The 14,798-nt window shown below is 57.7% G+C and overlaps 2 protein-coding genes across 3 annotated transcripts in view; one reads left to right on the top strand and one right to left on the bottom strand.

Moving 5' to 3' along the window:
• The window catches only part of BAIAP2 (BAR/IMD domain containing adaptor protein 2), a 140,122-nt gene that overhangs the window by 36,150 nt on the left and 89,174 nt on the right, over window positions 1–14,798 (bottom strand). The window lies entirely within an intron of this gene.
• SLC38A10 (solute carrier family 38 member 10) overlaps window positions 1–14,798 on the top strand; it is a 129,075-nt gene that overhangs the window by 113,104 nt on the left and 1,173 nt on the right. Inside the window, exons 13-17 of the mRNA XM_061377262.1 lie at window positions 4,487–4,640; window positions 10,975–11,148; window positions 11,403–11,864; window positions 12,381–12,488; window positions 14,076–14,255. Coding sequence (XP_061233246.1) covers window positions 4,487–4,640; window positions 10,975–11,148; window positions 11,403–11,864; window positions 12,381–12,488; window positions 14,076–14,255 — 1,078 coding nt within the window. The remainder of the gene's footprint in view (window positions 1–4,486; window positions 4,641–10,974; window positions 11,149–11,402; window positions 11,865–12,380; window positions 12,489–14,075; window positions 14,256–14,798) is intronic.

The following is a 14,798-nucleotide window of genomic DNA, read 5'->3' as shown; positions in this document are numbered from 1 at the left end:
GTGCTGCTGACCCTCAGCTCTGCTTTGAACCAAAGTACTAATAAAAGGGAACGCACACGGAGGTGTTGCTCCAGGATCTGTGCAAAATCGGGGTCGTTGGGAGCCTGGTGGAAATCCAGCTTTGCCTTTTGCTCCAGTTCGAGCCGGCCTCCTCGGGGACTGAAACAAAGTGGCTCTTTGCAGGGCTTGCTCTCTGTTCTACTGCAAATGCAGCGCTTTGTGGGGCTGAAATGAGCGTGTTTTGGGGTTGTTTTTTTCTCACAATAACTTAATCCACTGCCTTTTAGCAGGGCTCTGCCCCACTGTGACCAGGCACGCCAGCGCTGGGCTGGGAATAAGGTTTGCAGCAAAGTGCAGAGTCAGCAGGGGGAGAGCAGGACATTCTTGTGGGTCCTCCGGAGCTAATGGCTTTTTCTGTGTTTAATGACTTGTGGCTTTGCAAACGCCCGTGCAGGTTTGGAGCAGGGGGGGTGTTCTTTCTTACCCCGTGCTTTCTGTGACACGAGGAAAGAGTCCAACTTTCCAGCTCTCCCTCGGAATTCCGACACTTTGCTCCCAAGTTCTGGGAGTGAACCCCCGGGCAGGAGCTGGAATGCCAGCCTGGAGCTTGGAGGGGAACAAAGAGCACTTTCAAGAAGGGCTTTCTATTCCAGCTCAGCCAGAATGTTTCTCTGCAGTGCCTTGCAAACTGCACTTGGGATGTGCTGAGCTCTCGGGCTGGCCACCCCGAGGCCACTGTCAGCTGCCCGGCCTTGGACACTGGTGCATTCAGTGTGTGTGACCTGAAGTCTGGTCACGAGGATGCTGGAGATGTTTGTCCTGCAGGAAGCCCCACAGAGGAGTAAGGGCTTATCTAAAGCATCGCTCCCTAGGTTACCCTGGCACTGCAAGCTCTTCAGCCTTCTCTGGAATGATCCATTGCCTGTCAGGTTTGCATACTTGCTCTGACCGATGCTCTGAAGTGCTGCACCCAGGGCACAAGTGCCTTGGGGAGCACGCTGGGCTGCACAGCACCTCTGGCGCTGGATTCAGAGCCCACCTTCTCCTCCTTCCTCCAGGTCTTCAACAAAGACTCATTTACTTTTTCCCCTGAAGCTCTGTCTTTGGCCTCCTCCTTCATTCCTGCTTTGCTTTGATCAGGTGCTCCACTCCATCAGGTTATGCTCCTGTGAAATGTGGCAGTCAAGGGGGAGATGAAGCTAGCCCTGGGCATAGCTGTCCCTCCCTGCCTTTCCCTGTCTAAACAACACACATGTATGTTCTCCCTCCATCCCTCCATCATCTTTAGCTCTTTGCAAAGCAGCAGACCTCCTCAAGGCCAGCTTTTACGCTCGCCTGAATTATCTTGTCTGTTATGGTGCTGCTTCTGAGAACCAGCTGCTCTTATCAGGCCAAAGCAAAGTCCCGTGTCGGGCACCTCATGGGGCTGGCGAGATGGGGAGCTCAGATTTACCGAGCAGGGAACATGGTGCAGGTGGGGCTGTAAACAGGAAAGCAGCACTAAAAGTAGTGAAAAGGGCTCCAGAGGGAGGGATATGGGCCGTCCCAGTGAGTTAATCATTGCAGCGGCCAGGCTGGGGGCTGACTGGGTTCAAAGTCTTGTTGCGTTGGGAAGATGATCTGGTAACAGAGCAGTTAAAAAGGCTGAAGGCAGGCAGGCAGTGCTGTGACTGAGCTGGGGAGAGCGTGCCCTTTCGGGTGCTTAAGCCCAGAGTGGGTGCCCCTAAAGGTGCGGGTTTGTGTCCTGCTGCCCTCCGGCAGCCTGGAGCAGGGGGAGCAGAGCGAGGTTTGGCAGGGAGCTGCTGAAGGTCGTGTCGAGGTCTGTAAACAGAGTGTGGAACTTCCAGCAGGAAGGTGTTGGCTTCCCAGTGTTGACACAAGCTTGTCCGAGAGGCCCCTCCTAGGGAGGCCGGGGTGGCTGTTGTCCCAGTTGGGGAAGAGGAGCTGTGGAGAGGCTGCTCCAGGTCAGGAAGTGACCCCTGGGTCTCGCTCCTGTGCGATGGAAAAGTGATTCCCCTCTGCCCTCCGCTGGTAGAGCCGTGGCCAATGCACCTTCCCCAGCGGCCCTTCGAGCACAGCCCCTCTGGCAGTCACAGCAGTGACCGGGGCTCTGCATTCCATCCCCATGACTGTGTCCAGCCCAGCTCCGAGGCCAGAGCAGCGCAGTTCGGAGGGCGTCATCGCTCCCCACTGATGCAGGGGGTTTGCATCCTGCTGATGGCCCAGGCGTGGTCCGAGGGCTGGTGGGAGCTGGGAACGCTGCTGGGAGGAAGAGGAGCTGGGGGAGAGGAACCAGCAGAGGAAACAGCCGCGTAAACTTCCCCTCCTGAGTTCCTGCCCCTGCTCGGAGCGCTCCTCTCGGGACACAGGCCCTGCGTGGCTGACCTGCTGTGGGGAGGCTGCAGCACGTCCTCACTGAGAGCTGCTTCTGGGCAATGAGAGCGGCCCAGACTGGAGTGGGATGAAGGGAGCTTAAAGCTCCTCCAGCTCCAACCCCTTCCCCTGGAGCAGCTTGCTCCAAGCCCCTGTGTCCAACCTGGCCTTGAGCACTGCCAGGGATGGGGCAGCCACAGCTTCTCTGGGCACCCTGTGCCAGCGCCTCAGCACCCTCACAGGGAAGAGCTTCTGCCTAAGAGCTCAGCTCAGTCTCCCCTCGGGCAGGTTCAAGCCATTCCCCTTGCCCTGTCCCTACAGGCCCTTGTCCCAAGCCCCTCTCCAGGTTTCCTGCAGCCCCTTTAGGCACTGGAGCTGCTCTGAGGTCTGCAGGTGATGTGTCTCAATGAAATTAAGCCCCATTGTGGACCTCTGTATTGTCAGCTGCTGACAGTGGGTGAGGAGGAGCTGTGCTGATGGAGGGATGAAGGTTCAGGGACACCGCAGCCTGTCTCTGCCTGCCAATCTGCCCATACCCGTACCCATTTGGAGATGAACTCCAAACCTTAAACAGTCCAAGGGGGTTGAGTCCAAGGTGTTCGAGCCTGTGGCTCCTCACTGAGACAAGAAACAACACAAACCCTTGCAAACATTTACTGTTCTCAGGCGTTTCCTACAGTTCCCCCCTCTCCCAGTGCTCTCCTGCTTCCTGTGGCACCAGAATAGATCCTCTTTCTCCTTGCTGGAAGAGGCCACAACAGTCACGGAGCCGTTCCTGCCTGTGGATTGTGAGAGGGGAGGAAGTGGCCGAGCTCCAAGCCGATGGCAGGGACCTGCTGAGTGTGCTCTTGGCCCGAGGGGGTGGCAGGATGTCTGCTCTTTGTGCACCCACACGGCCAGGCAGGGACCGCGGTTCTCTTGTGTTTCCTTTGCAGCATCCCTAAGGGCTGGCCTCTGCTCCCTGGCCACGCTGCTCCCCCTTGCCCAGAGCTGCTTCACCTCCTGCCAGCCTTTTCCTGCTGAAGGCGTCTGTCTGTCGGCAGGGCTGGGCTGGGAATGGGGTCTCCTGGTCCCGAAGCACTGACCTGGCTCCTGGGTGATCTCCCTCAGCACAGGGAAGGAGAGGAAGAGGAGGGAGGAGAGGAGAGCGTTTGCATCTCTCCCTCCCTGGATGTGGCAATGTTTTAACTTGGACACAGGGGCTTGGAGCAAGCTGCTCTAGTGGAAGGTGTCCCTGCCCATAGCAGGGGGTGGGAACGGGATGAGCTTTAGGTTCCCTTCCAACCCAAACCATTCCATGATTCCACAGCTCTCAATTTCACTTCTTTATTTTCCGGTTTCAACCTCTGTAGCAATGCTCCCCTGTGGCCATTCCTGCTTCTCCTCCCACTGAGCAGCATCCTTTGGTCGTGCTTTTGGGGCATCCTGGTGTAAGCACTGCGGGGTAAGGATGTGAGGGGAAGAGGCTGAGTCCCACCGCCTGTGGTCCTCTCCTGGTATCACAGCCTAAGCCAGGAGCAGCAGTGCTCTGGGTGTTGCACTGCTCATGGAGCCCTTTCCCCTGCAGGACCCAGATCCTGGCTTTCTGTTTTCTTTGCTCTCTGGAAGCCAGTGAGTTCCTCCCTGCAGCTCTTGAGCTTCAGGACTCGTGTGTGGGCATCTCTGTCTTGCTTTGAAAAGCTGAGAAGTTTTAAACAGCTCCTTGGAAACCTCTCTGGCTGTAAACAGGTCGGGCACCTCTGTGCTCAGCCAGACCTGATCTCACGGTCTTCTAATGTGGAAATACCAGGGAATGAGGTTTTGCAGCTGGACTGCTCTCTGCCACATGCATTTCCCCATCCCCGCATCCTGCCCGCTTGCTTTGAGCCTCTCTGGTACAGGAGTTGCCTTTTCAACAGTTTCCAGCATCTGAAACTTCCATTTGTAAGTCCTCACATCCAAACACAAACCTCCTGCTTTTCTCTTTTAAGCCTCTTAATTTTCCTTCCTCTCCCTTGTGTTGATGTAATTGCACCAAGCTTGGACCTGTTTGGAGACCCTGTTTGCATGAAGAAAGCTGTACAGAGCCCTCCTGGTTGTGTCACTGCTAACCAAAGCTCTACTCGTTGTGCAGATTATCCTGTGGATTGGCCTGGGGATACTGGTTATTAGCACCTACACCACCTTGTCTGCCACGGAGGACCCCCCTGGGAAGACAGAGGCGCTGGGCTTGGAGCACCTGGATGGAGAGGAGAATGGAATAGACCAGGATTTGGTCAAAATCCCAGGTATGTGTCTGCTTGAGTTGTGCGTCCCAGCTCCACCTCTTTAATTTAGATATGTATTTTATATATCTATATACACATATAAAAAAGCTTGTGATGGGAGCAGGGTCAATTCCATGCAGCTCCGTGCATCTTCACAGCATCCTGGGGACATTTCCCAAGGACGACTGCAGTTCTGCCTCCTGGGAAAGCTCCCATGGTAACTTATGGGAGCTCTTCTTTAGGAAGGGGAAAGGTGGGTGCAGGGGATGGGGTCCCCAGCACGGGCGAGCATCCATCTCCCTGCTGGGGGTAATAATTCACATCTTAGGCAGAAGCTCTTCCCTGTGAGCGTGCTGAGGCGCTGGCACAGGGTGCCCAGAGAAGCTGTGGCTGCCCCATCCCTGGCAGTGCTCAAGGCCAGGTTGGGCACAGGGGCTTGGAGCAAGCTGCTCCAGTGGAAGGGGTTGGGGCTGGAGGAGCTTTAAGGTCCCTTCCATCCCAAACTGTTCCCTGGGTGCATTCTGCACCATTCCAATCACAGCCGCTCACTGCGCTCAGGGGTATGTAAATTTATGGGAAGTGGCTGTATGTTTTGGTGCTGAGGATATAAATTTGGACAGGGTTTGAGCTCTGACAAAGGCTCTGATTGCGCCTCAGCTCTGTTTACTGGTCCAGGTTATTTATTGTTTGTTTGCTGGGACCATTGATGGAATTACAGCCGGTCCCTCCCTTGCCCAGCTGCAGGCTCCCAGCAAGGCCACTGCTGGCAGGTGTCTCCTGACCCCTCTCTCCCCACGCACAGGGCTCTCTCCTGCTCCTTTAGTTCATTGTTCTTCGGGTCTGCTCCTGCTTTGCTTTGGCTGGTTTTGTTCTTTGGGGGCCTTGAAATATCCTTGCAGTGATAGCAAACGGAAGGGAGAAAGGGGCCATCTCTCCTGGAGATTATCCTCCCTCCTGCTCGCTGGCTCTGCTCCTGCTGAGCAGCTTTGAGTGTCTCCGAGACACCGGTGCTGCCGCCGATAACATTCACTCCTGGGCTGCTCCATCCCTGGCAGTGCAGGGGCTTTTATGCCTTGGTGCTCACGGTTTACACGAGGCATTCACGTCTTCCGAGGCGCTGGGATGCCCGTGAACTCTGGAGCAAAAGATGCTCTCAATCCCTTAATCGAGCACACTCAGCAGGGCCGGGAGGAGGGATGCGATTGAATCCTTCCGTCTTGGTTCATTTTGGAGCAGTAATGGCCAAAGCACAGCTGCTTGTTCAGGAGGGGTCGCTAATGGCACGTGGTCGTGGGGCTGGGAGGATGAAAGGAGTCCCATAAAGGATGGTGTCTGCTGGAGGTTGCTAAATCTCTTCTCCGTGGGAGCCAGGTTGGCAGAGCAGGATGCCAATGTCTAATGATGGCGTGGTGCAGCAGCCCTGCCGTACCCACTGTGTGTGCCTGGAGCTCCTCACCATTACCCTTATGGCCTGGGGCTTGCTGCTGGGTGAAGGGAGGAAGGTGGTTTTAGTGCTCCTGTGGGCTGTAAACTTCCCAGGGAGGAGTTGTGCAGCTCCTTACGCACTGAGTGCCACCTTTTGAGTCTGATGCAGTGCCTTTTGTAGCTGGGAGCTGCTGGCTCTGCACTGGGTGCCGTGTCCCCTGAGCAGAGGGAGCAGGATGTTGCAGGGGGTGATAGGCAGAGAATGGGGGACAAGGACCTCCTAAAATGAGTCTATAGTAGGCCATGGGGATGCTGCGAGGGCTGGAGCAGCTCTGCTTTGGAGCCAGGCTGAGCTCTGGGCTAGGTCAGCCTGGAGAAGAGAAGGCTTCTGAAGGGGAGACCTCAGAGCAGCTCCAGTGCCTAAAGGGGCTGCAGGAAACCTGGAGAGGGGCTTGGGACAAGGGCCTATAGGGACAGGTCAAGGGGAATGGCTTGAACCTGCCCGAGGGGAGACTGAGCTGAGCTCTTAGGCAGAAGCTCTTCCCTGTGAGGGTGCTGAGGCGCTGGCACAGGGTGCCCAGAGAAGCTGTGGCTGCCCCATCCCTGGCAGTGCTCAAGGTCAGGTTGGACACAGGGGCTTGGAGCAAGCTGCTCCAGTGGAAGGGGTCCCTGCCCGTGGCAGGGTTGGGACTGGAGGAGCTTTAAGGTCCTTTCCAACCCAAACCAGGCTGGGGTTCTATGGCTTCGCAGGGCAGTAGATGTGGGGCTGCCCCGTGCCTTGGACCGGTGCCTCCCTGTGCCTGTGCAGGATGTCGGCCTGACTAGCAATGAGAGGCATTAAATGGTGCCCTTCTTCCCTCTCCACCGCTCCCCCCTCATCCTCACTGGCTTGTTTGGCCGAGGCAGGAGCCTGCAGCCTGGAAAACACGGCAGCAGCTGCATCCTGCCATTGAGGCTGTGCAGGATGCGCCTGCCCCGCATCACCTGGGTGCCCTCATCCCGGCACATCGGGCTCGCATCCCTCACATGGGGCTCCACCGGGTGCCTCCATGCCCCTTCCCGGGTGGCCAGAACCTCCGTGCCCATTCTCCCCTGGCCAAGGCAGAGCCCAGGGGCTGTGCGGGGCCTTTTCCCAGCGCTGCCTTCCCCGTCTGACTTTGGCCTGTCAGCATGTGAGAGGAGTTTTATTGGCCTCTTTGATGTTGCGGAGCCCAGAACTGTACAGACTTTCATTAAAACCCTGCCCTGTGGGCCCTGGGATTATGAATATTAGAACATTGCCCTTTTATGTGAACACGTATTGACCAGCAAACTCGGAGCAGTGTTTTTACTAACGACACCCAAGTGCCCATTACAGCCCCTGCTTGTATTGCTTGAGGTTTACTGTCAGCAGCTCTTCGGGAAAGGTATAAAACCCCTTTCAGAGGGGCTCTGCCGCTCTGTGCCGCGTGTGCGCCTGTGTTAAAAGGTTGCTAAGCTGCCTGTGAAAGCTCATGAAGGCAATTATCCATTTAAAAGAAAGAAGGGAAGAAGCTAATGAGGCAATTCCTCTGTTTGAAAGCACCCCCCGGGGCCCGGGGGCTGCATTCAGATTTGGTAATATTTTTCAGCTCCTTACTCCATCGCTGCCGCTGCATTTTCTTGCTCTGGTGTTGTGCAACGCTGGGTAACAAAGACCCGATTCACTCCTTATGCAAGAGTGCCCTTGCCCTGTGCTCCAAGGAGCCCATGGGCTGGGGACCCTGCTCCAGCCCTTCCATGGGACGCGGTGCTCTGTGTTCCATAGGGCTGTGGCTGGCTCCTTGGTGCCATCCCTGCCTTGTGTCTGCTGTGGCTTTGCCCCCCAAAAAGAGCCCTGCCTGGCTGCAGGCTGCGTCCGGCCGGCGCCGGGAGGAGCATGTGTGAGACGTGGGCTCTGCACTGCTGCTGGAGCTGCAGGAACAGCTTGACTCCGCTGCAGCTCTCCCCGGTGCTTTGTGCGAGGGAGCTTTTAATAGTGCCTGTGACACAGAAAGGAACTCTCAGCCTCTTGTAATTTGGGTTCGTTTTTACTGCGGGTGCGTCAGGAGACAACTGTGAACTAATTCCAGTGATGCCATTCGATAACCTTGTGAAATCTGCAACCGGTTCAGGGGGAGCGGGGGGGCTCCTGGCAGCGCAGCTGGGCCGGGGGAGCTGCATGGGGCTCCCCGGGGATGGCTCCTCCCTGCCCCACTCGGCATGGTCAGGGGCAGCCTCTGCCCCCTTCCCTCTGCCCTGCTGGTTCTGCTTCGTTTTCCTTAGCTCGTGGATCTCGCTCTGTTTCACTGCGCTGAGCTGGACCAGCACCAGCAGGTCCTGAACCCTGCGTCCCTCATCAGCCTCGGATGATGCTTGAGCATCACTCAGCATCACGGAGCTTCCCATGGATCCCTGGGGCTCCCCAGGTCCCTTTGCCAGGCCCCCCTCAGCTCAGGCCTTGCACAGCGGGTCCATCTCCCCACCTCTGCGTGCAGACACCGCTTTTGGCCACGGCCATTGCTGCAGGGGGTGACACTGTAGGAAAGCTGTGTGTGAGGAGGGGTTCAACGCCTTCCTGGGACCACTGCTCCTGTTGGAACCGGGAGCGGGGCAGGAAGGGAAGCTTTTAGGTTGCTGATCACAACACCCTATTGCAGCCCGGAGAGGCTGCTGGTGAGCCACACCACATGGGCAAGCATGAAGCCCCTCTCCCTTTGGTTGCACAGCACCGTGAGCACCGGGGCAGAGCGAAGCCTCCCAGTGCTGCCCAGTGCCCAGGGCCTGCAGTTGGGAGCCAAAAAGCTTTTACAGCCTCTCAGGCCTCTGCCTGTAAAGTCCAGCACCGCTCATAAACCATTAAGAGGCGCAGCATTACTGGAACGCTCTCCAAAGGGACCTGGAGGGGCGACGAGACAGTTTAGAGCCATTATTACACATCCTGAGCAAACCCGTTCTCTGCAAACCACATCGAGCCCCTCATAGATTTGCATGCAGCGTGAGAGGTCGTTAATTCACGCCCTGATGATGAACTTAATTTTGTTTCCTGCTGAGCAAATGATGGCTTCGAGGCAACTTTGTCTTATTATGGCGTGGAGACTTGTGCTCTCGTCTGTGTTTGTTTTGGTCTTCCTCTTCGCATTGTTTGCAGGAATGGGGAGCATGCAGCTGCCTCTTGATTTACAACTGATGCTTCTCCCAGCAGTGGGGCCTCCCCCAGCCCCTCAGGGTGTCCTGGGCCCATGGACTGGGTTCACCTGCTGCAGGGTCCCCTGGTCAAACCCTGCCGTGCACACGGGGGGAATTCTGGCTTTAACTCCTCCATTCCCCACGTGTGTGGGAAGCTTCCCTTTAATTTCCCCTCTTGAACACTATAGAGTCATGGGGTGGTTTGGATCGGACCTCAAAGCTCATCCAGTTTGCAGGCAGGGACACCTTCACTAGCCCCTGTTGCTCAGTCTCCCTTTGGGTCATTGCTCCCTTCTGCATCGGGAATGTCTCTGCTCTGTGTGTGCTCCGGATCCCTGGCTTCCAGCAGCACCGGGATGGGCTCCAGGCGCAGCCATCTCCCGGCTTCATGAACCAATTAACACCGAGCTTTCCTCCAACAGGGTAAATGATGTTTTCTTGCAGAGAGGCCAGGATTTAGCTGGGAACATCCGCAGCCGGGCCCAGCGCTCCCCTCCCCGGCCTCAGCCTCCTGCTTCCCAGGGCCCCCGTCCAGGCCTGGGCACGGGTTCCTGCAGGCTGCTTCTTCCTGGAAGGAGGAGCATTCTGCCCTGCCTTGCTGAACCCTGGGAAGCCCCTCAATGGAGAGAAGGGACCCTTGGGTACCAGACTCCGAGTTCTCAGAACATCCAAGCCCTTTTCTCCTCCCAAACCCACGCTGAAATCGCGCCAGCCCCATTGCGCATCCCATCAGCGGGGTGTGGAGCTCCAGGTTGCTGGAGAGGCGCTGGGTCCTTCCGGGCCAGGATCTGGTACTGGTGTTGTTGTGGGTCCCCCCCTCGCTGGGGTAAGGCCCACGCAGCTCAAGTTGTGGCAATCTCCTCTTTCCCATGAGTTCATCTCGTCATAAATCGCGCCAGCCCCGCGCAGGGGGAGGAGGACATTGAAAGATGTTGATGGAATTAATTCCCCAAAGGAAATCGCCTGGGGGAGGGTGGATTTGGGGGAAGAGTTGGGAATTTTTCGGTTACAGAATGAGAGGTTTTTGTTGTTGTTGTTGTTCCGAGTTTGTTGGATGGAAAAGAGCCTGCAGAGCAGCTCCAGGGCTGGGAAACAACCACATTTCCTCCTCTAAGGAGGAGTTCGCTCCCTGTGTGCGCTGCGTGGGTTGTCCTCTGCCAGCCTTGGGTTGGAAGGGGCCGTTCCCAGCCCATGGGACAGGCCATGGATTCCACGTGCTTCCTCCAGCGCTGAACTCAGTACCTGGTTTGACTGGGATGTGCCTTCCAGAAACATCCCATCCCCTGCATCCCTCACGAGGTTCCCTAACGCCTGTTTAAGCCCATTCCTCACCACGGGGTCCTGCAGCTCTCCTCCCTGAGCGGCGTTCAGAGGGCTGGGGAACACTTACGGGCAAGAAAAAAGGGAGATAAAACAAGAACTAAGAGCGGTTTTGAGCCGCTTCGCAGCTCGATGGGGACCGCAGCTCGGTGCCTGCGGTGCTCGGGGGTCCGGCCAGCCGGGAGGATGCTACCATCTGGCGGCAGCGGCAGCCGCCTGCATCCCGGCTTCCATCCCAGCAGCTCCATCAAGCCCAGCGCTGGGAGGACAAAACAACCCCCGAACAAAGCCCCGGCCCTCCCCTAGCAACGCTGGAGGGACACGGGCGGCTCGGCTTGTGCCGGTGGAGGGGCTGCAGCAGGCAAAGGGGCTGCTCGGTGCTGACTGCAGCCGCTGTAACCACGTGCAATGACCTGTCCTGCAGACCAGAACCCGGCCGTGGAGGAGGCAGAGGATGACCGCGATAAACCCAAGCTGCTGGATGAGAAGGAGGAGATGGAGCAGCCACAAATCAAGGTGCCCATGCAGGTGGCCAAGAGAGAGGAGGAGGAGAGAGGAAAGCTGGAGGAGAAAGTGCAGCTCGACCGTCCCGATCAAGGTAACGGGGAGCTGGGGAAGGGGTGCCAGCTTTGGTGTGGGTTGTGCAGCTATTTCAGATAAAGGTCCTGATCTCTCCTCATTGCCTGGTGGACTAAAAGTGATTCAGGATTTGATGCTCTTGAGTCTCAATAGGAATGCAGCCTCTTTAGGAGAAGGGGTGGATAAAGGGTGCTGGCTGTACTGCGAACCTGCTGCCTCTCACTGTCTCCCATGCGTGTCAAGCCCCCTAACCCTGCCTCTCTCCCACTGTAGGCATTGCCCTGCCCGTGGGGGAAGCCCATCGCCACGAGCCGCCCATCCCACACGATGAAGTGGTTGTGGACATGGGGCGGGAGCGGGAGGAATCCGACGAGAACAAGCCTGGGCCTGGAGGAGGCAGCGACCGTGGGGCTCAGGAGGAGGCAGCAGGGCTGAGCCCCCAGAAGGGAGCACTTGGCCTGAGCCAAGGGAAGGAAGCTGGGAACCAGCTGCGGGGAGGGACCCGGGAGCCCGCTCAGGATCCAAGGAACGGCGTGGAGGTGATGGTGCAGGGTGGCAGGCTGCCATACAAAGAGCTGGAGCCAGACAAACAAGTGCTGGAAGCCAAGGCGCAAGCTGCCGCGCCGGACGGTGAGAAGAAAGCTGAGGCTGCAGGTGACAGGGAGAAAGCAAAGCTCCAGCTCCCCAGGAAAGCAGAGGAGGCAGCGAAGCCCATGGAGAAGGAAACAGAGCCTGGTAAGCACCCTCCACTGCACAAACACCTCCGCAGCGTGGTTACTGCTGCCTCCATCCCAGTGCTCCCTCCTGATTTCAATAGATCAGCACGGGAGCTGCACAGCCCCAACAGCGTCTGCTGGGGGAGAGGAGGGAGCTGGCGGCTTTGACAGCTCCTGTGCTATCTGTCACAGTTGTTTGCTAGCCCAGGCAGTGTCAGGTGCCAGGCTGCTCCTGCGCCCTCCCGGCTCGCTGGGGACACCCAGCTGGGGGATCTTGACAGGTAACACATTGCTGAGGGCCCGGGTAGAAGCTACTCAGAGCCCTGCTTGCATGGGAATTGGCTGAGGTGGCTGGGGCTGGCTCCCTGCCACCGCTCCGCTGCCTTCTGAGAGAGGTTTTATTACTTCCCTTGCAGTTGTGGGGTTGAATGTAAACCCTGCGGGCTCGGGCAGGGAGGGCCAGGGGGATGCGGAGCTGCTGGAGGGTACATCTGCTGCTGGAGTGTCCTTACAGCAAAGGTGTGTTGGTGTGCAGGTGAGAAGCAGGAGCTGCCCCCTCCGGACAGAGCGGATCAACCGGAGCCAAAGGAGGTCCGAAACACAGAGGAGAAGCAACAGGAGAACATGGAGAGCAAGCTGGAGGGTGAGTGGGAGCCTGGGGTGTGCAGGGAGCCAGGGCTGGGGGAGCAGGACTCAGGGCTCCTCTTGCAGCACGGTGCCAGCCGGCGCTGCTCTTGGCTCTGCCAGCGCATAGCTTTGGGCTGCAGTCACCTCCTGCGTGGCATCCGGAGGGATGTGTCCCATGGGGCAGCCCCTGAGTCACGCTGGCTCCAGGGCCCGGCTGCTCCCGGCTTCGGCAGCGCGAGTGAGGCTGGAACGAAGCTGTTTGGCTGGTGTGAAGTGGAGGGAGCTGGCAGCACAGTGGGGAGTGGGGTGAGCATCACCCCACAGGCACGGGCTGGAGCACATGGGCCAGGCTGTGCTGCTGGGGAGCATATCCCGATCTTCTCCTTTTATGGTGGTTACCTCTTGGGTTTCCAGTACTTTCCTTTCTGTTCTGTATTGCAGTGGGACTTTAAAAACTGGGTATAAGAAGTTAGTGGTGATAGGGACTCCAAGGACTCGTTGTGTTTCGAGGGGGTGAAGGGACCTGAGTTCCTGTGGGGTTTTCCATCTCGGTCTGTGTGGGGCTTGCTGGGGATGCTCTCCCATGAAGGACATGCCCTGAGCCTGATCCATTCCTCTGCTCCATGCTAAGCTTTATACCCAGAGGCTGGGAAGGTGCCACAGGAGCAAGGCAGAGGGCTCATTGCTCTGTGGGTGCTCTGCAGACAGCTACCCCAATGGGGCCACTGTTGCTGTGGCTGCCCTGAGAGGCAGCAACGCTGTGATTCGGGGATTAAACCTTTGCCTGCTGGGTGTTCAACCCAACCATTCCCATGCTGAGCCGGGCCTGGCGGGCTCTGGGAGCGGGATAGCAGGAACGCCTTCCGTTTGCCTTGTTTATCCTGAGCAAAGTGCAGGCAATAAACGCATCTCCAGAAGTCAACTGCTCTCTTGAAGTGACCAAATTCCCCTCGAAACCCAACAGAGCGGAGAGGGAATTCCAGGGGCCCTGGTGTGGGCTGGAAATACTTCATTGTAATCACTTTGGGGGTGATCAGTGGGATAGGAGAGGCAACGGGTGCTGGAGAAGTATGGGCCTGCACAGCGTTGCTTTTTGATTTCAATGGTGTTTTATAGGCTGTTAATTTGATGGGATCTCCAGTGGGGTATAATAACCTAGAAACACCTCGGGTTCGGGAGGAAAGCTGGGGTGGGAGGCAAGCGACAGCTCGGGATCCCATCCAATCCCATCCCATCCCATCCCATCCCATCCCATCCCATCCCATCCCATCCCAGGTGTGTGTCCAGGTGGAGCGCAGGCAGCAGCGCCTCCGTGCAGAGCCTGTGGGTGACCTGGTCCTTAAATCCCCATGGATCACTGTGCTCAGCCCCCCATGCTCTTGTCTGCTCCATGGGATGGTGATCCAGGACATCCTCCCCTTGTGTGGCACAGGGAGCGTGGTCTGACTGTGGCATGGGCTCAGCTCGGTGGGGCTGCCTTTGTGTGGATTCAGCCTGCCTGAGCAGGGGCACCGCATCCTTCCCTCCCTCCTGGGTCCGTCCTGCCCTTGCCCTCTGCTGACACTGAGAGGTGGCTTCATGTCTTTGTCCCCTCCTTTTCCAGACGCTGGGCAGGCGAAGCTGCTTGACCACGCCGTGCTGCTGCAGGTGATCAAAGAACAGCAGGTACAGCACAAGCAGCTGCTTGACCACCAGGCAAAGCTGCTGGCTGTGATCGAGGAGCAGCACAAGGAGATCCACCAGCAAAGGCAGGAGGAGGGAGGAGAGGAGAAGCCAAAGCAAGGTGAGGACATGGTCAAAGAACACAGCCCCTCCATGGGCAGATCCCTGCTCAGAGCAGCTGTAATGTCACAGAACCCCAGCCTGGTTTGTGTTGGAGGGACCTTAAAGCTCCTCCAGCTCCAACCCCTTCCACTGGAGCAGCTTGCTCCAAGCCCCTGTGTCCAACCTGGCCTTGAGCACTGCCAGGGATGGGGCAGCCACAGCTTCTCTGGGCACCCTGTGCCAGCACCTCAGCACCCTCACAGGGAAGAGCTTCTAAGAGCTCAGCTCAGTCTCCCCTTGGACAGGTTCAAGCCATTCCCCTTGGCCTGCCCCTACAGACCCTCGCCCAAAGCCCCTCTCCAGGTTTCCTATAGTCAAGCTGACCAAGAGAAATCCCAATCCCTTTGGCATATGGCAGTCATGCAAAAGCCACTCCTGTGCCTGTGGTGGGGTTCCCAGCCCCTGTGCACACTCTCCCCGCTGCTCCCCTCCTTCTCCCACATGGCCATTGATGGTGTGACCTCTTCTCCTGTCCCGCTGTGGCAGGAGACACGGGTAAGGT

This window comes from Neopsephotus bourkii, unplaced genomic scaffold (assembly GCF_033783945.1).
Source record: "Neopsephotus bourkii isolate Nb327-2 ecotype Australia unplaced genomic scaffold, CSIRO-AGI_Nbou_v1 NB_1749, whole genome shotgun sequence".
NCBI lineage: Eukaryota > Metazoa > Chordata > Aves > Psittaciformes > Psittacidae > Neopsephotus > Neopsephotus bourkii.
This window is presented reverse-complemented; position numbering and strand designations above follow the sequence as displayed.